The 20,944-nt window shown below is 37.8% G+C and overlaps 1 protein-coding gene across 11 annotated transcripts in view; it reads right to left on the bottom strand.

Moving 5' to 3' along the window:
- PCLO (piccolo presynaptic cytomatrix protein) overlaps positions 1–20,944 on the bottom strand; it is a 378,473-nt gene that overhangs the window by 89,313 nt on the left and 268,216 nt on the right. For 5 of the 11 annotated variants that reach the window (XM_068921710.1, XM_009680521.2, XM_009680522.2 and 2 more), the window contains exons 11-13: positions 3,678–3,783; positions 2,980–3,047; positions 131–342 (exon numbers count right to left, since the gene is read on the bottom strand). In XM_068921710.1, the coding sequence (XP_068777811.1) occupies positions 131–342; positions 2,980–3,047; positions 3,678–3,783 (386 nt within the window). Of the gene's footprint in view, positions 1–130; positions 343–2,979; positions 3,048–3,677; positions 3,784–20,944 lie in introns of those variants that run through there. The other 6 variants (XM_068921643.1, XM_009680523.2, XR_011136587.1 and 3 more) reach the window with 5 other exon arrangements.

The following is a 20,944-nucleotide window of genomic DNA, read 5'->3' as shown; positions in this document are numbered from 1 at the left end:
AATACCCATCACTGCCATGGAAATGGATTCATCAATACATGCTGTGATCTCTTGCTACATTAAGGAAGATAAATACGCAGTTATTCTTGTGATCAGAACAATGTTACCGCATAACTGAGAAGTTTCGTACCTTACTGCTATGTCGCTTTTTGCTCACCGAGGGAGAGCCAGGCTGACCAGGACTAGGAACAGCACTGGAGGCGGCTGAAGTGGTTCCAGAGTGAACATGAGATCCCTTTTCCACTCCTGAGGAAGCAACCAAAGGGGCCTGCTGTAGAGAAACCTTTTGGAGCTCTGCAGCCAGCTGCTTAGGATCAACCCCTGGGGACTTCGCTTTATCTACTGGATCAAAGTAAAAGAGCTTTGCATTGATAACTGCTAACACATTGAGTTTTATTTTGCCATAGCACAGGGAACAGGACACTGATCTTTATAAATTTTCATACCATTTGCTTGTATAATTTGAAGAAGCAAAGGCCAAGCTATGAAAAACAGAAGCATCTCCCTCTCCCCCAATTTCAACATCCCAATTTTAACCCATTTACTCAACACTGTCAATTAGTGCTACTCGTCTCACAAGCCTTCTACAAAGATTACTCTTTACCTGAAGTAAAGTAAGCCTTGGCTGATCACTTTAAATCATCCTAGAGGAAATGACATTGTTAAAGACTGGCCTGGACTATGGTTCGCTATTGAGAACTGGTCCTTTTTTACCAGGTGTCTGAACTTTGCTATAACAAGCTTTAACCTCAGCTCTTTTTGAGTCAAATGGATGTTCAATAACATTGAATTCTGCTCCTGAGATAATTTATAGAAAAATAAAGATGCTAAAATGAGCTTAAAATTTTAAGACTGCAAACAGAATAAAATGAATGCAAATCCAAAACCACAGCCCTGATTCATCTTCCCTTATTATACACCCTTATACGTGGCATCTGTGTTAGGGTGTGTCTGAAATGAGTGGAGATAATTTACCCCTTGTAGATGACTCTCTCCTTCCTTTAAATAGACAAATGAGACCAAGTTTCATAGGTGTTTTGAAGTGCTTAGAGTTAAAATGATATTAGGCTCAGCCTGCATTCTAGATTCTCAAAAGTATTAGAGGTCGAAGGTCTTTACTATAGTCATTGATCTGGTCCTGCTAAAGATTAGGCAACATAAAATTTCTGCATATTTCCATTCCTAATCTATTCACTGGCAGTTTGTTTATTTGCAGCTTACTATGCATTATGCTTTTCCCAGAGACTTAAATTCTTTTCAGCCAGTACAGCAAAGGGGAAGGCAGTATGTGAGCCTTATCTTGGCTGCTAGGCTAGATTAGGTCTACAGGAAAGGAAACTGCTCCTTTCTGAAGAGAATACACAAACCTAAGAGAAGGAAAAACTCAGACTTACCTCAAAGCTCTGTTAGACTCAGTATTCATTTGCAACTAATATCAATAACATCAATTTTCAACAAAAGCTAGCTTCTCAGTAAAGATGCTGACAGATGTGAAGTGCTCCATGGCCACAAAACGGAGAATTTAATCCAGCTAACTTATTCACTGACTGATAAAAGTGCAGCTACAAAACCACAGAACTCAATATGGAGCCCTGAGAAGCTGACTAAAACAACTATTTAATTTGCACTGAGCTACATAAAGGGCTGCATTGCTAGTAATATTGTGGATGTAGGTTCAAAGTTGGACTAGGTCTGACTATACAGCCTGTACTCATGGTGCTGACCGAACAGAAGGGAAATCTCCCAAAGCAGCTGTCATCTTAGAAGTCACATAACAGAACTTCACACAAAGTACTCTCCTAGTATAACCCCATATCCTAGTAAATACAGTATTGTCATCACTAGTAACAGGCCACAGGCTTTGTATTAAGCTAACACAGGCCTCGGGGCTTGTCAGGTTGTATTTGGGCTTGTTTCAGCTTGCTAGGAGGTTTAGACTGTTTAGCTGTAACAGCAACTGTCTAATGACCAGATGGCTATAACCTCGTTTGTCTTAGTTATGCTTCATTTTGTGTAATTGTGTGGTATAAGGCCTATTGTTAATAATTTAGATATATATATTTTATAATTTTATAGATGTATATATATGAACAACAAGTAATTATGCTGTGCAGAAATAACTATTTATGACTCTAGAATAATGATGCAGCTTATAGTAGTACAGGCCTGGGATGATGGCTTGAAGCTTTAGGCACAGGATCATAACTGAGGTGCCAGGGCTACCCGCAACTCAGTGGTCAGTTACTGCCACTAACGAAAAATTAGGAGCTGGGCAGAATCAATTTTACGAGCAATAAAATGAACAAAAAATAGGCACCTAACACATGTAAAGTGTACAATATAAAGTAAAGTCATATGTAATATAGAGTTGCAAACCAGTGAAGAGAGAGCAGGGTGTGAAGCATGCTAGAAAACATCTAAAAATAGCCTCAGGAAGACCCTGAAGTGAAGAGGAAGGAATCATCAACATCATGCACCTCCCAGCAAGGAGAAGGGAAAAATTCTCACCACAAATGTCATACTCCTTCCAGCCACTTCCCCAAGAAGTGTCAACTTGCTGCAGTGCCCCAGACCGACAGCACTGCCCCTAGGGACTCGAGAAGCAGAGGAAGGGGGAGCATAACGCCACAGGAAAAAAGGGTAGCCAACAGGACGCTTTCCCTGTATAACAAATGTTAACTGCAGTATTGCTTCTGAGATTTCCTCTGCATTAATTAGGTAATTTGGACTGTGTCAGTATCAATGGAATTGGACTACTAATGATAACTGCTTGTTGTATTTTTGGTATGCTAACAAAACTTTCAATTAGACCAATAACAAATTTTTTGCTTCGCATATAAAGTGTGGTCCCCTTTTTGCCCATAACAAGATTTCAAAGCTAATACTTGGGTTTACAGTGCTAGTATCCTCGCCTATACCGTATCTGATTTTCAGCTGTTCTCCAATCCTTAAATATCCAAGCAACAGCTTATCACTTACCTGCCTTTACTGGGTCATGCAATTCCAGGTGCTGGGGATTCTCAGAATCTGAAAGCATGTTGAGATCCCTAAAGAGAGCAATGAGAAGCCTGAGACAAAAGAAACTCTTTCCTCGTACCCTCATTATTGTATTAAGTAGATAAATGAATAGTGGTTCATGACAGAAAGCAGCTCCCAAGCATGGCCCCTTCTTAGCTGATATTTATATATTTGCAATGCTGCTAAAGTCAAAGAGCTGAGGAGAAAAGGTTCTTTTAAGGTGAAATCTTTAATGGATTGAATGTGAGTTTATCCTGGAGTACATACGTTTCTCATGATGCTTAAACGACTTTCACCTAAAAGCTACATATTTCAATAAAAATCAAGTTAGTGCAAAATTATCATTTTCTTTTAATGGCCAGCCCCAATAAATTCAGTGAATTGTGTGTTAATGAGAGGAGATTGTGGCCTGAAAATGGAGAGATCACTGTCTATAGAGGTATAATTACTAAAATCTGCTTCAACTTACATTTCCTTATGACTTTAAAAGAAAAAAGGACAAACATATAGACCTCCCAAACTCACACTGAACTCTTTTGCTAATTATTCCATTGGTGCTTCAGGGTAACAAAGGTTCCACCTTAACAACTGTAAATAAATAAATAAAAAAGCCATGAAAAGCCAAAAAAATGGAAACAGAAAGATGGGGAAAAACTCACAGTCTTACACATATTTCTGCTTCCCCACTCTGTTGAATAATACTTTGGACTTCTTCATAAGTTTTTCCGGTCAACGGGATGCTATTCCATTCCAGCACCTGCATTCCTAAGATGGCAAAACAGCACGAGATCAAGCACTGATTTTTTGACAAAGGCATCAGATAGTCTACTTAGATAGATGATTTGATGTGACATTCACTGAATGTTGTTTAAATGGCACAAAATAAAGCCCTTTCACCTCACACTGATGAGATCTTTCAATGTTATGATCCCATCAACTTCAACTTACCTTTATACACAAGTGAGGAGTTTAATTTCCTTCTGACTCAAACTCAGCAGGCACTGTCCACAGTCTCGGTTGCATGATATTGAAAAACTTTTGCAATATCAAAAGCATGCACACTAGCCAACATGGCAAGAAAACAAACCATTTTATATATTAGACATTCCCTGGTGAATCATCATCTTGGAAGATAACGGTAGGTATTTCCCCTGTGGTGGCAAATAGCTGTTGAACAGTTCCAGCTCAAAATGGGACTAATTTTGTTAATGTGATTTGATAATTCAAACACATTTTCTCGAATCTTGTCACTAAAAAATATAACTAGATGAAGGTAGTTGGGCTAACTGGTTTCAAGTGAAAATTTACCTCAAAATTTCAAATATCAGCCTGGAAATATACAAATTCAGGCTTAAATTTTACCTCCACACCTTCTCTTTTGAGGAAGATGACAAAATGGTTGATGATAATTCATTCTGGAAAATAGGAATGGAGGTACAATAAACAGGCTGAAAAATATTGAACAAATCATAATTCTAATCTTTTGTGCCTTCTTATTGTCTGTCCCAGGACTGAGCCAGAAGACTTGGCATGGAGCAAGGTATCATGAACTTATCCACTGAATTCACTGTGGGGAAGTTTTATGCTCAGTGTTTGCAGAGACAAGCCCTCTGCAAATCATGTTAGATGTATTCTGATAACATGAGAAATCTTTAGGGTTACAGCAGAACATTTGCAAAGAACGAGTTGCAGATTTATATCAGGGAGTTAAGGCTCGGGTTCTCAAAGCTGTGTTCATATTTTGAGTAGTTAAGTCAAAAGAATAATACCAAAGAGATTAACCTCTCACTAACATACATAAGAAGATGAAAATCCAACCCTCAGGCTCTAGTGCTAAAATTTTCTTAACGGGACAAGTTACTGAATTCTTAATATTTCACTAAAATTAATATATTTCAAAAAGTCTGAAAACCACATCATCTCCACAGCAAAGAAAACCACAAACACTTAGCTTGCTATCACTTACACAGATAAAATCAGGTCTTCACATGGGTCATATTTTATTCCGAGAATCCTGTGCTGTTGCGTACAACAAATGAGAAAAATAATGGAGTAAAATGTGTAGATAAACTCATATGAAAACATATTGTTAAATAAAACATAAAGGTAATAGTTCACAGAATAAAGCAAATGAAATTATGTGATTGTGAAAAAAAAAAAGAGAAAAAGAGAAATAAAGACTATGGTCTTTATTTATATTATACCATTTTCCACAGGGTTCCATGCTTTAGGATTTCAAATGTCAGATTTGCTCATAACTTTTCTCTGTAAGAATTTAGCATCGTGTTCACAGCAGTCAGCTTACAGAAACACAAACTGTGAAGAATGACAAAAAAGTGATGCTCGGAAGGCAGTAAATAGGTTTGTCTTTCTCTAAAATTTAGCCCCTTTAATTTACCAGACATTATTCAAAAGGATGATCTTGTTTGTGCTTGTTGGAGTGGATGTGATTTTAAGCTCAGTTCCAGTGGAATAAATAAAGAATAATTATGAATAAATGCACTTCTTCCTTATTTTCTGCTATATAAATATAACAGTATGCACTCTGTCTTTAGAAGACTTCTAAAAAGGAAGGGGCTGAAGTTACTTGCAATGTATGCTCTCATAAAGCTAGTACGGCATCGGACATTGAGTATGACAGTACAAATTCCTTGAGTAAGAGGAAACAAGCCCCATCACTTCCATATACTAGAGGCAACAAACAAGAAGAGAACTGGAAAATTTTAGATATTTGAGAAAGTGGGTAACATCCTTTTCTAAAAAAAGAACCTTGCTGACAAGATGCGCCCAGTTACCATCCTATGTCTATCACATACCACTTGCAGAGCTTCTTGAGAAAATTTATCAAAGTATATGCAGTGAGGCTGTCCTCAACAAGTTACTTTAACTTAAAAAAGCAGCAGGAAGAGCCTAGCAGAGCCTAGTACCGCAATGCTGGGACAGCTGAGCTCCTTCACCTAGCAAATCTAGTCTTTTTTCCATTGATGAGAGTTCACTGTTGAGCGCAATGCCACCACGGTAAATCACAGTTAGGCCACGGACATACGAACAAAGAGGAAAGCCAACAGGAAATTGGATCCCATCAGCCTTAGTTCATGCAGAGATCCATTTTACGCTGTCGGTACAGAGAGAAATTGCTTTTACTGGCTGTCTTGTGGATTCACATATGTTTGAAATCAAAGCAACTTAAACATGACTTAACTGTTTAGGCTGGTAGCCCTGGGGCCTAAAAGAAAGGATTTTAGGCAAGAAGTTGACTTCTGTTTTCTTAAGGAGTAACTGCTAAATATTTTTTGCATCAAAAAAAAAAATGCTACAAAGAAAACTCTTAAAGGAAACGTAAGAGCAAAGAAAATACTGAGAAGTCACTCAAGAATAGTGATAATAAGACTTTTGCCCTAACAATCAGCCTGCAACTGGTCTTTGGTAGCCAGGACATGCTATTCACATTTTCAGAACTTCATACACTTCAAATCACAAGGTTAGTGAGCAAAAAATAACTGGGAAAAGATGAAAAAATGTGCAATGTTCCACAGCAACCCTACTGATGGAAAAAGACTAGTAATTACCCTGATAATCCAATCCAGAACTCCTTAGTTTCTGAATTTTTTTTTTTTTAATTGCAACTGTTACATCCCGCACTGATGGTGAGCTACAACTTATTTTTAGCAATATCAGCTCCTACAGGCAGCGGATCAGCTCTAATTATATATCAAGACCTCTGCCCTGCTCCACTGAGTGTGCTGACATATGTTATAATTTGCCTAATCTCTGTTTGGTATCTACTTGGTGGTGAGATTTAGAACATGGAATCAGAAGAGGTTTATTATTTTCTACTGAACACTATGTGATTATTCTAGAGAGGGAAACTCATACATGGCATAACTGCCATGAAGATATCCACATTTAGTTAGATTAATTCCATCCTTTCCCTTAAAAAATGTGCTACAGGCCTGCATTGACAGAGAAAAGCCTGTGGCAAACACACTACGAGTCTGTCATGATCATATACTTCTCACTAGGCATCTGCTGCTGGCCACAGTTGGAGACATTAGCAAAGTCTAAATGTACCTTTGCTCTCACACAGTATAGCCATTATGTTCTTACAATTTATAAATACCTCTCAAAATATCTGTCTGTCTGAAAGCCCCCTGTATTTGTTATACTTGCTGTTCTTGGTGCTTAAGCTAACAGTTTGCTCCTGGGGGGAGTGACACAGTGATGACACAGCAGAAGTGAGGAAAAGCCACACATTTCATCAAAATGGTCACAAAAAGGAGAGGGTGGAATTCTTTTAAACTATATTATATTACCATACTTTATAATTATTTAATACCTAACACTGCTTAAGATTGCCAGGCTCTTTTTAGCAACTAGTCAAGTGTTGACTTGCATTATTTTTGCACAGCCTTGAATAGGCTAATTATTTGCTATCTGATAAAAATAAAAAAAAGAAAACTGCAGGACCGATTTCTTTTGCTGACAGCTTGACTAGTTATCTGACAGCTTCTGAAATAGAAATTAGACACTGGTGAAATCTGAAATCCGTCCGTAACACTGGAGGGTCAGGGACTGTTCAGAACTATCTTCACAGAATCACAGAATGGTTGAGGTTGGAAGGGGCCTCTGGAGATCATCTAGTCCAACCTCCCTGCTCAAGCAGGGTCCTCCAGAGCATATTTCCCAGGTTCGCATCCAGGCGGGTTTTGAATATCTCCAGTGAATATCTCCATCTTCTGCCAACTCAGAATGAAAGTACTTGAAATAATGATCTGCAGTCCCTGTGTAGCAGTTTGGTGAGTCTGGGCTCAAACCTAGTGCTTAAGAGCCTAAGTAAACCTAAATCTAAATATGACAAGTTGGTGTTTTGAAACTTACTTGGACTGGCCATATGGTTTGAATTGGGATCTTCTATTTAAAGAGTATGTTAATTTGTATTGCCTGTGCTAAACAGCTAAGCCCTCTAATTGCTGGCTATGCAGAGTCGTAAACATCATATGTGCATCAGCTGTTAGAAGAAAATGCTTACAGTGTAACAGCTTGCTCAGGCTTGTGCAATAGCTGTTCAGTCTTGTACAACGTTTTACAACTGCTCAGCTGAAAAGTGCAAAATGCAGCTCACCACTAATGTGCAGCTGCATGTATAAAATAAGGCACCTTTTAATCTTAGATGTTTCAATATATTTGAATTAATTTACAAGTATTGCAATATTACAGCTATTGGAAGTAGTTAAATTTTGATTTCTGGACAATGCTAGAACCTCATACATCTATGCTGTAGCTTTAAGTATCGAACAATGTGGAAATAGTCTACTTTAGGCATATCAGATCTGCACTGTGCTGTCCTTGAAGAGTTCAGAGTGCAGCTCCATGAATGATCTGATTTGTTCTGTTTTGACATAAAGACATAATCGTTCGTTATTCATTTGAGCTCCTGTACTTGAGTGGGTATGTACTGCAACTACCTATCTGCTTGTTCATAAAGAGGAGAAGTATCTAGTGATGACAGAAAGGTCTGCAATACTAAATGATTTGAAATTAGTTTCACAGATATCATTGAAATGTGTGTGTATCTAAATCTCATTGCTTCTTTTAAAATCTTGGCTTGCAATCAATTTAAAAAGTTAGATATAATTGCACCCTAAACACTGAATCACAGTGTTTAGAAGAAATTTAAACTAAAACATTTATACATTGTTCTCATACCTTTTGGCCCAGGTGAGAACTATAGTCTTGTTCCAGGACTTAACCCAAAAATATCCTTAATTTTCAAAGTGTATATATATATATATATTTATATATGTGTGTGTGTGTGTGTGTGTGTATTCTGGAATTCTATGCTACACTGATGCAGAACCCTTGATACTGAAATTGATTCAAAGCATTACTGCTTTCAGTGGTTAACAGTGTGGATTAGATGACACCATGGTTGTGTCATCTTACAAGTAAGCATAGTCACTTTGGAAATAAAATGACTTAGGGTAAAAAATGAGTGATGTCCTGCAAAATGGAAATATTAGAGGATCTTCATGGTCCATATTGGCAAGTATATTAAGCTAGAAGCATTTCAGGATCAGATCTCTTTTTGAGCGCATACAATCCACATTCATGACCAAATGTTTGACTCAGGAGTTCTTTGTTCTTCAGTCCCTGAGGAGATTCTGCTAAAGGACTGGGGCTGTAAACGATCCCTACCACAGACCCCGATGCTGATTCTCCTTCTCCTTGCACTGATTTTAAACTTTCTATTTTCTACACAGATTCACCTGTAAGTCATCTAAGCAATGATACAGTTGGCTTGTAGTAACTAAACTGAAACAGTTTTGGACCAAATTCTTCTCCACATTTATATACACCAGGAGTGACATGAATTAAGTTCACAGAGTTTAGAACTTGTGTAGCAATGACAGCTTCCCACAAGTGTCTGTAGTAGGACTGATTCAGAGCCACAACAATATTATTATATTCTGTGTTTTTATATTCAGAAGATTTTTCAGGAAAAAAATATGCTGCATGAGAATACCAAATAAATGAATTTCATTCCAGGGAAGCTGTTAGATTTGAAAGCTTAAATAATTTATTTTTCCACAGAAACAATATAGCAAAGGCACAAATAACTCTGAAGAATTATTCTGAGGCTAATGCTTCAGAATATCTCATCTATGACCCAGAAGGGGTTACTTCTAGGCTAACACAGTCCCTCCTCTATAACTGATCTTAACTTAACTGTCCTTAACTTTGCATTAAAATGGTAAGCAGCTCTTGAACATTGTTATTTTCATCTACTCCATGGAACTATCCAGTTATCATTTATTCAGATCCTATGACTTCATATAAAATTGTATGGAGGAGGTTCTGTTACTTTATTCTAAAGCCTTGAGAGAAAAGTTGGCTGTATTGTATGAAAGAGTAACTCAATAAAGGGCAGAGAGAGTAAAATGATGAACTAAAATGTTGGTGATCCTTAAGGTGGCTGGAATAAAAAAAAAAAAAGGACGATTTATAGAAAGGAATATGTCTTTGTGGGTTGAACACAGCCTGGCTTTGGAAGTGCTAGCATCTGTTCCTAGATCTATCCTAGCCATTCTTGTAACATTTCTTTTTATATCTGCTTCCTCAATGGTGAAATAGGGCAGAAATATTTCTTTGCTTCATTAGGAAATTGCATGGATATATATTTTAATGTATTTGAAGAGCTTGTAGTCTGCTTGGGGGGCTGCTTTCAATAAGTACATCTCTCAGTCCACCATCTGAGTGATAAAGCTGTGCTACTTAACTGAATATTGTTGTATATATGACACTCCTATTGACAGAAAAGCATGAAACAAATGATAAAATATTCAAAGAACAGCTTCCAAACAGAAGAGGTCTTGGTATTTGAGTGTGACTGTTAGCTGGAAGACACAACATCTATCTGTTTCCACCCATCTTCAGTTATTTTCTATATTGTCTGTCCCTGTCTTATTCATCTTTAAGACATGAGCTGGTTGCATGATTAGATTTGAAATTGAAAGGATTCTGAAAAGCATCAAAGGCTTTTATGTTTCTGAACGAGAGTCCCAACATAGCTGCTTCAAATACAGAAATACTAAGCTGGGACATGGAAGATCTCTTGAATTTTATTCCCTTTTAGAAGGAACTATTAGAAAGTTAATCTTAGTCACTTTGCATGCACTGTTGTACTGCAGAGTCTCCTATTCAAAATACTCAATGTGCCTGAGAGGTGATAACATTTTGTTGTTTGCTTTGTGACTAGAAGTTAGCAATTACTTTTTAAAAAATCAGACTATACATATATAAAAACTATTTTTTTTACAAACCTTAGGTTCGCTTTCCTAATGAAAATTAAAAAGATCTTGGCATTATGATAGTAAAGCCTCTGGTTTGGGTTACATTATAGCTTTACACATAGATAGCTTGGGTTTATTCTCTGCTTCTTCATATTCTATAGCTTATTTGTATGCAAAATAAATGTGTCACTCTGATGTATTTTTGACTGGTCCAATGTCCAATGCCAGCAAAAGAAAATTGGGATCTTTAGGCTAGCATTTTTGATGTAAAATGTGAACGTTAGCATCTATGTATTTCATAGAAGGATTAAAATTCAGAAACTGTACTTTGAAATCCCAGAAAGTGCTATAAAAGTTAAATGTGCACTCAGAGCAAGGCGAAACAATATCAACTTGCAGTTTAACATTCAACATTGTATTACTTTATGGTTTGTTTTCTCTGGTTACTATTCTTTTATTTCTAAACCTTCCTGAAGGTTAAAAATAGGGTGATGAAAGTCAATGTGTTAATGCATTTACCTGTACTGCTGGGCATGAATCACACCAAAACTCATTATTTTTTGTAGACACCTTAACGTCCTCTCCCATCCATCATTTGTGCCCAGGCTGAATATTTTCTATTACTGCAATAATTATTATATGGACAACACTCACAATTGTTAAAAATGGACACATCATTCACCAAATAGAAATGACAGTCATGACCCTGCCTATGACTTCTGATTACTATACTGCTGTTGTGAAATGGCACCAATAAAAGTACAGCCAGAGCAAATCAACCTTGGATTTGGGAACGCTGCATCTACTGCCAGCCATATACCGTTCCACTAATTGGTACAGTTGCCATGCTCAGCCTAATACTAAATAATTCTCTAATTCAAAGTCTGACTAAGACTTATACATATAATGTCTTAAGATTTATATATATAATTGGCACAGGATTATCTTTTAGTTTGAACTATGCTAGGGCAACAAGTGATGATCTGGATGCATTTGTATGACATGAATTGAAGCTCTCTCTCAGGAAGCTAAATGAAGATTAGAATTACTGCTTAGGAAAATAGCTATAATGATATAAATGATAAATTTATACTGCTTTCACCACTACTCCATCCTCAAGGTTAGCGTATTGGATCAGAAAGAGTCACAGAGACGTGATGAGTTATACCATGCTGAACAAAATGCTGTGATGCACTGTAACTAATATCACTCAGTGTTTCAGAGGAAGAATATTTTTTAAAAACGTAACAGTTCACAGAAACTACAGAACATAGTGCATTTACTTTGCTTTTCATAACGTCCTAAGAAATACCGGAATGATTTTGCCAGAGAGATGAGCTTTCTGTAGAGAACTCTAATTTAACTGAAAAATCTTAAACATTTCATTATCAGTTTGTATTCACAAACAAGATCCCCACTGAAAATCAACAGGCTATGAATTAAAGATTTTTTCAAAAACATGTGATAATAAATGTGGTGGAACGAAAAAGTCTTTTCATGCAAGGTCAGCTAAAGATGGGTAAACAATGAAGCTGCAGGAATTTCTCTTTGCTGCTCTTTACCACCTTCATAAGGTGGTAAACTACACAAAATCAGATTTGTCCATTTCATAAGTCCATTATTTTCAAGGCGGGTTTAAAGGCAAGCATGAATATGGACTAGTATATACCTTGTATATCAGTGTTTTCAGAATTCTTTGGGGTTTTTTTCCTCCATTTTCATTCTTGAGGCCTAAATTAGTCTAATTTTCACAAAGGCAGTTCTCACAGTACAGCTTCCATCATTTGCAACTGAGAAGAGAATTTGCTCCAGTGATATTTGGTTCTGAAATTTTATTTTTAAAGGGTAAGAGGTGCATGTCATCAGATGCAAGCAAACAACTCTTGTGGAAGCTATAGTGTGTGTCTGAAGAGACTCCTTCTGTACTACTTTGTAGTCTCTTGAGAAGTGTAAATTACTATAGCAAACATGTCAAATGAAGCCTATATAAAACACTGTTAAATTGTCAAAACAATAAGACTCTAAGCATCTCTCTTAATTTAGATTAAAAATGGCATGTTATGAGTGTTAAAAAATTTTTTGTGCTTAAAAAAAAGGTCTAATGCTCTGCCTTCTATGGATATCAGAGTAAAATTACTCCCACATTTTGCAGAAGGTGGACCAGGGGCTGCTGCAAAGAAGCCCATGGCTTGATCTTTCCTTTAACATTCCAGTAGTGCTGATCTTTACAGATGCCAATGGAGGATTTGCGTGTGTCATGTGACAATCCGTTCTGTCTTCTTTCTCTGATCCATCACTTCTCTTTCTTCATCTGAAACATCCTCCAGTGTTGAAAGAACACAGGGCAGAATGAGTTCAGACCAGTTGTCTTTAGTACATTAAAAATACCAGCAAATATACAGCACTCTGTGGTATCTCAGCATGCCACTCAAGTGGCACGAGGAGCTGAGCCAAAGGAGAGAATCTCATCCAGATTAGGGTCTCATCTCTGCCGTTATGTAGCTATGTAGTAGAAATATTAAGACTGGTATGTATGAAATATGAGTGGGAATTTATGTATGAAGAACTCCCAGAAGGAATGGTGGAAGAAGGAGTCATGAGTTGATGGCACATGGGTTAGCAGGTCATCAAGGTCCCAGCACATTTTCATGCTGCTTCTCAAGACTCAGCTGAGGAAAAGGAAGGCAGCCTAAGCAGGACAGGGTATACCCACACTATACCAAAGGATTGGCTAAAACAAACTGCAGCCTGAAGCTATAAAGAGATAACAGCAGGAAGATAATGAACGGGATTGAAGCCATAAGACATCAAGATAAAAGGGTGGGGGAGAAAGGCAGTGAGTAACCCAGCAATGTCGCCCAATGTCTCACAGAGGCATGGGATGTCAAAACAAAAGATCGCACTCACTAGCATCTCCTACAACTGTTCAAAAGGCACCTCCAAAACCATCACATGGTTGCCAGCTTAAGAACCCAGGAGAAAAGCTTCAGTAGCTGGCCTCCCTTATCTCTGGATATACTTGGATACATAGATTTCGGTGCTTATGAGTTTGTAGGTATGAGAGAATGGGTTTATTTAGAAAGTACAACAGAGAAAGAACACTAAAAGCCTTAAAATATGCTACATTAAGAAGCAGGACAGACTGAATAGGAATTGCAGTGCTGCAAGAGCCTGCAGGTTGGTCTTCACCGAGGATCCCCAAACTGCTGCCTCTTTCGAGGCCAAAGGCTCTTCTGATATGGCCCCGTATTGGTTTGGGGGTCTTGATGCACTTGCTTGATGCAGCACTGGCTGGTCTGCAACAGTGTTACGGTGCAGGGACAAGAGTCCAAGGAATGTAAAGAAGGCCATGGTTATGCACTGGATGGCAGTGATAATTAAGTTCATATATAAACATGAACAGAAAGTTTTTGTGACTCACAGTAAGCCCTTAAAATACCACTCTGTCATATAAGATAGAGTGAGATGTTTACTTGATGCATTCTAATAGGAGTCACTCTGTCAGACTACTGGCCCCTATACCCTGTGGGTAATTTTATAATTCTGACACTACGTGATTATTCAAAGATACAGTAGAACTTATTTGCCCTTACCTCACTTGTCAGAGCATTTGTCTAACATGAAACCTAAGCAAACTGAGTGGAAACTGCCGGCTGGTACTCTGCAGTTCTTATCTCTTGCACATATCTATTTTTCAATTGTTTACATATAATTTCCCTTTTAAGAAAAAAAATGGGGAAGTGATACTCTTCATAATCCCAGTAGGTTAAGTAATCCATGATATTTTCTTGGGATCAATATGTTCATGTTATAATTTGAGCTGAGCTAAATTTTTCTGTCATATACTGATTTTTGAAAAAATACTATTTAAATTACTATTTAAAATTTATTTATGTTTTAGCTGAAAATTTTGCAGTATTTTTTCATCTTTTTAAAAATAAATAGCGATTCTTAATTTTGAAAGGATGTTGCATTCTTAAATTTAAATATATTTAATTTTAAACTGAAGAAATCTCCCCCCTTTTTCTTCAAGAAGAAAATTCCAGTAGAAAGCCAACTTTCATTTTTATATTAATGTAGACCTAGGTAGAGGTGAAAGAGGAAAGCCTTGCCAAAAATTGTAGTGGTGTAGAGTTTGCCTCTTTCTCCTCTTCCCAAATAGGTTATTTTCTTTTCTCATGTTTTCCATCATTTCATGGAAGATTTTATCAACAACAGCAGTAATTTGGTATTGAGGAATACTAGGGAGGAACACAGATCTTAAATTACACTATAAATAGATTTGTTTGTAAGTTTTTAGTGGTATATTCTGAGATGTATCATTTAATCAAGTAAATAAATACATTTAGAGAAGCTTGAAAAGATGTGCTGGTAAACTAATTTAAGGAACAATATTTTATAAAATTGCTTCTAAGTAAAAGATATTAGTTTTGCTACAGGGAATGATAATCAATTCACAGAGATTAAGAAAACACTCTTGACATCTTATGAGGCATCAAAATATTTTCTCTTTTAGGAGATGCCAGAACTGTAGAATTCTAATAATTAGAATAATTTTATTCTAACCAACATTTGCACAGACTCCCTTGCAGAAGTTAATTGCCATAGATTCTATCTGGACAAATTCTTGACATATAAGATGTCCATAGTTGTAGGAACATTGTAGGAATTATGTGGAGAAGATTTGATTATTCAGATTATTTCAACAATAAATAATCTGAATCATAGATGAAAATGCATAAAATTATTAGTTTTTTAAAATCAAAATTTGAACATGTTTCAAACAATAAAGGAAACTATGTGGACAGCAGTATAAAGGTCTGCAGGGAAGAAACTATCATGCCCACTCAGGAAATCTCCCATCTGCTTTTATCTTCTTTTTAGCTTAGATTCAATAATTTTTAGCTGTTTAAAAGGTAAGTGTCTAGTTTAGGTAGCTGTCTAGGAATCTTGAGTAGTTAATGAATGAAGAGAGGCAGGTCTCGCTTAGAATTGTTCAGCTCAGTTGACACTTTGGAGTGAGATGAATTGCATCCCTTGGGGTGCCCTCCTTTCCTTTGTGATTAGAAAAGGAGCCCATAGTACCAATTTAGGCAAGACGTTTACTTTTCAGACATCTAAAAGCATATGCATTGGTTTGCAGCTTTGTCATCTAAAATAGAAATCTATTCTAGAAATAGAAATGGACATCTTTGGCAACTTCGCAGACTAACAGCTGTACCTTATCAACAGTCAGAAGAGTGAACTGAGAGATAGTGTAGAGAATGGGATTAACAGAGCGACCTCAGAGACCTGAATTCAAGCCCTGCTTCCACTGTTAGCCAGCCCACAGGCAAACCGATTAGCCTCTTTGTGCCTCAGTTTCCTTATGTGTAAAAAAGGTGTGGGGGGAGGACAATACTATTGTACATAAACTTTTAGCCAAGACAAGTGCTATTAGTAAAGATAGGTGTGTTTGTATATTAGAAATCTTACTAGCGTTAATAGATTTACAGTACAATACTTGTGAGCTACTAATGGCTGAGTATCAAGTCTTTAATGTTCACACACAGCTATAACTCACTCACAAAAAGATTTTAGTGCAAAAGGTCAGGGTTATTCAATTTTAAGAAGTATAGGTTACGTACCTGCTAGACAAATAAGAGACTCCAAAAGTTACTGGATAGCAATGATTAGCATTTTTAACAGTAAAGTTGAAAAAGTGCAGGATATCTGTTCTCAAGAAATATTTGTTTGTTCTTTCAAGGTCAGTGATAACATCAAGTACAAACCCCAGTTCTAGGAACATCTGCTGAGTGCCATTAATGGCAGTCTAATTTCCCTGCTGGGTTCACAGAGCACCAAGGCTCCCTCACATGACACTTAGGATGCCCAGAGCAGTGTTTCCTGGTGCAGAAGTTGCTTCACCAGGAGCTCGAGCAGCACACAGTGTCCTGGCACAAACCAAGCTATGAACCACACAAATCAGGAGAAATCAGACTGTTTCCTACCAATGATTTTATGAGTAGAGTCAAGGAGCTCTAATCAAATAGGACTGGAGGTTTGTGCATGGTCATATTTAAGAGTACATTGCAACTTGTGAATCTGCAACATGAATCAGAGAAGAAACTGAGCTTCATAACAATTGCCATGCATCTCGCAGCCTAACTAATCTTATCAATGGAATGGTCCATGAGGCACATCTGATTTTTTTTATATTTTTAATTCATATTCTGCTGACTATCTTACAATATAATTCCTCCAATGCTTACACATCTCCAACTTACTTGCACCTGTCATATGAAGTTATAATTTGTTTACAACATCTATCTGCACAAATTTGATCTGCAGTGCTCGGTCAAGCAAGTAGCATTATTCTCACAAATAGTTCTGTGGAAAAAACCATAGAATTCACACATGAATAAAGAAATAGTCTTGTGAATAAATGTGAATAAATGTTGCAGGTCCATGGCTATTTCATTCTCTGTAGGGCTCTCTAAAAGTACTTTAGGATTTAAAAAACAGGCCCTATTGCTTTTGCAATTATTATTATTTATATTATAATAAGCTTAGAGTACTCATGTCAAAGATTAAGGGCTCAGTATGAGAAATAATATCCAGATGAAAACAGAGAAAACAATCGCTGAAGACCAAGAACTTATCAACCGGATGCCAGATGGGGTAGAACTGGTGGATAAAAAGCAAACAGGCATGAGAGGAAAGCTACTTGAAAGTAGCAAAGTGATAAATTAATAATATATGTATTTTCCTATTAGCTATTCCATACTGCTGGGTCTTTTTCTTCCCGTCAAAGCCTGACTCAAACATTGGATTTACATTATTCCCAGGAGACACAAGGCACACCTTTTTGACATGGGCATGAGTTTGTTCTTCACAGCAACTTTGCAATAATAATTTCAATATTAAAACACTTACAGCTGCAGGTTTTTAGAAGGAACTTCTAAGACGAATATGTTGTCCATTTTTGATTTTAATAGAACAAAAAAAACCTATCTAGTATTGTCATAGGTGAAAAATAGTTTAAGTTATGAATGCTAATAGGCGGTAGATAATTGGGGGTGAGGGGGGGTGAATGTTTGAAACTGAACTGCACTCTTAAGCAGAAGCCTGCTACTTGCTAAATGAATCAGTATGGTCTAGTTGTAAATACCGGTAACACCTGGCCTGAACAAAAATGGAACTTCCTGACTCATATTGTTAAAAATGAGAAATGAGACAGAGCTGCCAACTAGTGGGCTGACCACACAGTGTGCTTCTGCACATAGACTATTTGGATTGGGAAAACCAGGGGCTGTTGCGTCCAGAAAGAAGACGGTGCTGAAAAGAAGGCTTCTCGAAAAGAAGGGGTCTTGGGAAGAAGATGAGGGCCAGGAAAGAAGAAGGTAAAGATCCCGGCTGGAGGAAAGATTCAGGAAGTAGGGGAAGATCCTGGATATCAGGGAGGCGAATGCTGGGGGACACCCAAGAACCTGGGCCAGTGACACTGAGACGGGTAACTGTGACCAGCAGCACAGCAGGAGCCACCACGACTTTCTGCCCGACCTTCCCTGACCAGCAGTGACTTCCTTGCTGGCAAGGGGAGTGGAGACCCCCTGAGCAGCACTGGGCAGGGAGCGAGCGAGCGAGCGCGAGTCAGGAGGGTGAGGGCGGCAGTCTCCTTGGGTCTTAAATAGACCCCAGGATCCAGATGCGCTGTGGGTTGTCGTTTACTCTGTCCTGCATACACCGAATGTATGGGAACAAGGGATAAACATGTCAGGCGATCAATAACATTACATTCGTTGCTTGCTGTCTTTAGGGATCCATGGTATTTATTCATTTATTTGAAATTCATAAAGATAATAGTGAATTCATACTAGCTTTGGCACACGTAGTGATTAGCAGCAGCTTCTCTTTCTTCTCATTATCTACACCAAAACAAATTATCTCTTATCAGCCCATCCCTGTGGTTTTGTGCGTTCCTTATGATCGCCATTAACACACTGCATTTGCCCTATACACATCGGGAAGAAGACAGACAAAACAAGTGTATGGTAACACTTTCTCAAGGGAAAATAGTTTCTCCAAGGGAGAAGCTGCCATTTCCCTGAGGACGAGAATACCCCCAAGAACGCCATTTATACCTGATGACTTGTGACAGGAGAAACAAGGCTGATGATAGTTTAAAGGCTCATTTTCGGGTCTGCTGAAGGCACTTTGGGGCCTTTCTGCTGAAGCAACAAAATATACTAAAGCTCACTGGGAATAATGCCGCCTATGAAATCTGGTTTGGGACTTCTCAGGTGAAAGGATAAGGAATTGGGCTTGATCAAAGCTGTGGGTAGGTAGGAGGCAGGGAAGGAGCTGGAAGACTGACCCTGCAGACTGGGTGGTGTGTGCCCGGGGAGTGGGAGCGCTGGTCCCGCCGGTCCGGCCGCTCCTGCTGCTCCTGCTGCTCCACAAAACTAACTGCTGCCGATAAAGGCAATCCCCTGCCCATCAGCAGCAGCTGTAAGCCTGGCTGTTGTGATGCTCTGGCAATCTTAACCCAGCACCTACACGCAGCTATTCCCACAGCCAGCCCTGCCCCTTACTTTTCCAAACCTGGGTGTCTTAGTTACACATCAAAATCCACATTTGGACACCAAACTGTTGCTGAATTTTGAGCACTGCACCTCCCTCTAGCCTCTCTGCGAATTACCATGGCCTACTCCCTCTCAAAAACGTGCCCCTAGTGAGATAGCTGGGGTTACTTTTAAACTGCCAAATTTAAGTGTTAAACTGAGATTTCAGCTCTATAGGTTCAAGCTCAAATGTGGACTATGGGTCAACAAGGACAAAAGGGTTTGATTATTTTAGTATTGAATCTTTTAAGACTCCTTTCCCTTCACTGGAGTTATTGCACAGGACAAAATCTTTTTCGCAAGACTGAAGCCCAAAAATTATTACAGATGCAGAATGTAAGAAAGGCAAATAATCATGTCTGCCTCTTTACATCAACCCCCTAAATATTCTTTTCCAGCTAAAAGGAGGAAAAGTAGATGTAGTATTTAACCGAATATGAATTATTTCTTTTCTTTCTTCTAGAGAAAATTTGATCAACAATAATCCTGCCCTGCAAAACTGATCAATTACAGCTGTGAAACATTGGGGCTCATTTATAAAACAATAGTACAAGGTGTAAATAAGGTAAAAATATATGCAAGCGGTACAAGATGCGAGCTGAAACTGTAAATCCTGCAAAACATACTGAAGATAATAAAAGAGTAAAGCACAAATGATCCATGCTTTAGAGATGAAAGAGTCTGAGTAACTCTCCTTGGGTTGAAAGTATCTAAGGAACTGCTAAATTGTCTATCAGCTCATCAGCATTTCAAAGGCATTTCTTTATCGCCCCCAAAGCGAATAAATATTTTTTGCAAAATTAATGTTCCAGATTCATCTAATTTGATTTTCTACAGACAATAATAAAGATTGTCTTGAATGTGAATAACAAATTTTAAAGAAAATAATAAAAAGCCCAGTCAATTTTCCTGATTCATTCCAATAACTCAGAAACAATAAAAAATATAATTGATAACTGTATTTCTTCCTTGTCAGTTGCCTGAAAATGTGCAGGAGCACTCCTAAATCATACTTTAAAGCCACAGGAAATAAAAAAAAAGTTAAATATAAGGCACCCCAAAGAGCTATAAATGCAAACTGCAGATGGAATCTCTTTTTTTCCACCTACGTAACTCTACAAAGCATGTGCTTTAACAGACTGAAATTTCACCAGTCTGAGCATGAATTTAGCTGTTTCCTCACTGAATTCAATGGCAGTCCAGCATTAGGGATGATGTCCGAATTGCAATTCTAATCCTAATGCTAATGTTCTAGCTATTGGTGAAAATACCAGGAAGAAAGGCTCATATAAACAAAAGGAGATGTTGCATCACACAGCACAGTTACTCTGTGGAATACCACAACCCTCTATGCTTAGAGTCTAAGGACTAATAAGGAGAAGACACCAGATGATTGTGAAGTCACGTACACATTCTTGAGTTCCAAACTGCTGGAGTTTGTTAAGAGTACGTTCGAGATGTATAACTGTATATTGAACACATACATGCACACACACACAAACATATATACACGTATTTAATCTACTCTTTCTG

Source organism: Struthio camelus, chromosome 1, assembly GCF_040807025.1.
Source record: "Struthio camelus isolate bStrCam1 chromosome 1, bStrCam1.hap1, whole genome shotgun sequence".
NCBI lineage: Eukaryota > Metazoa > Chordata > Aves > Struthioniformes > Struthionidae > Struthio > Struthio camelus.
Note: the sequence above shows the minus strand (reverse complement) of the source record. Positions and strands in the feature narration are given on the sequence as shown.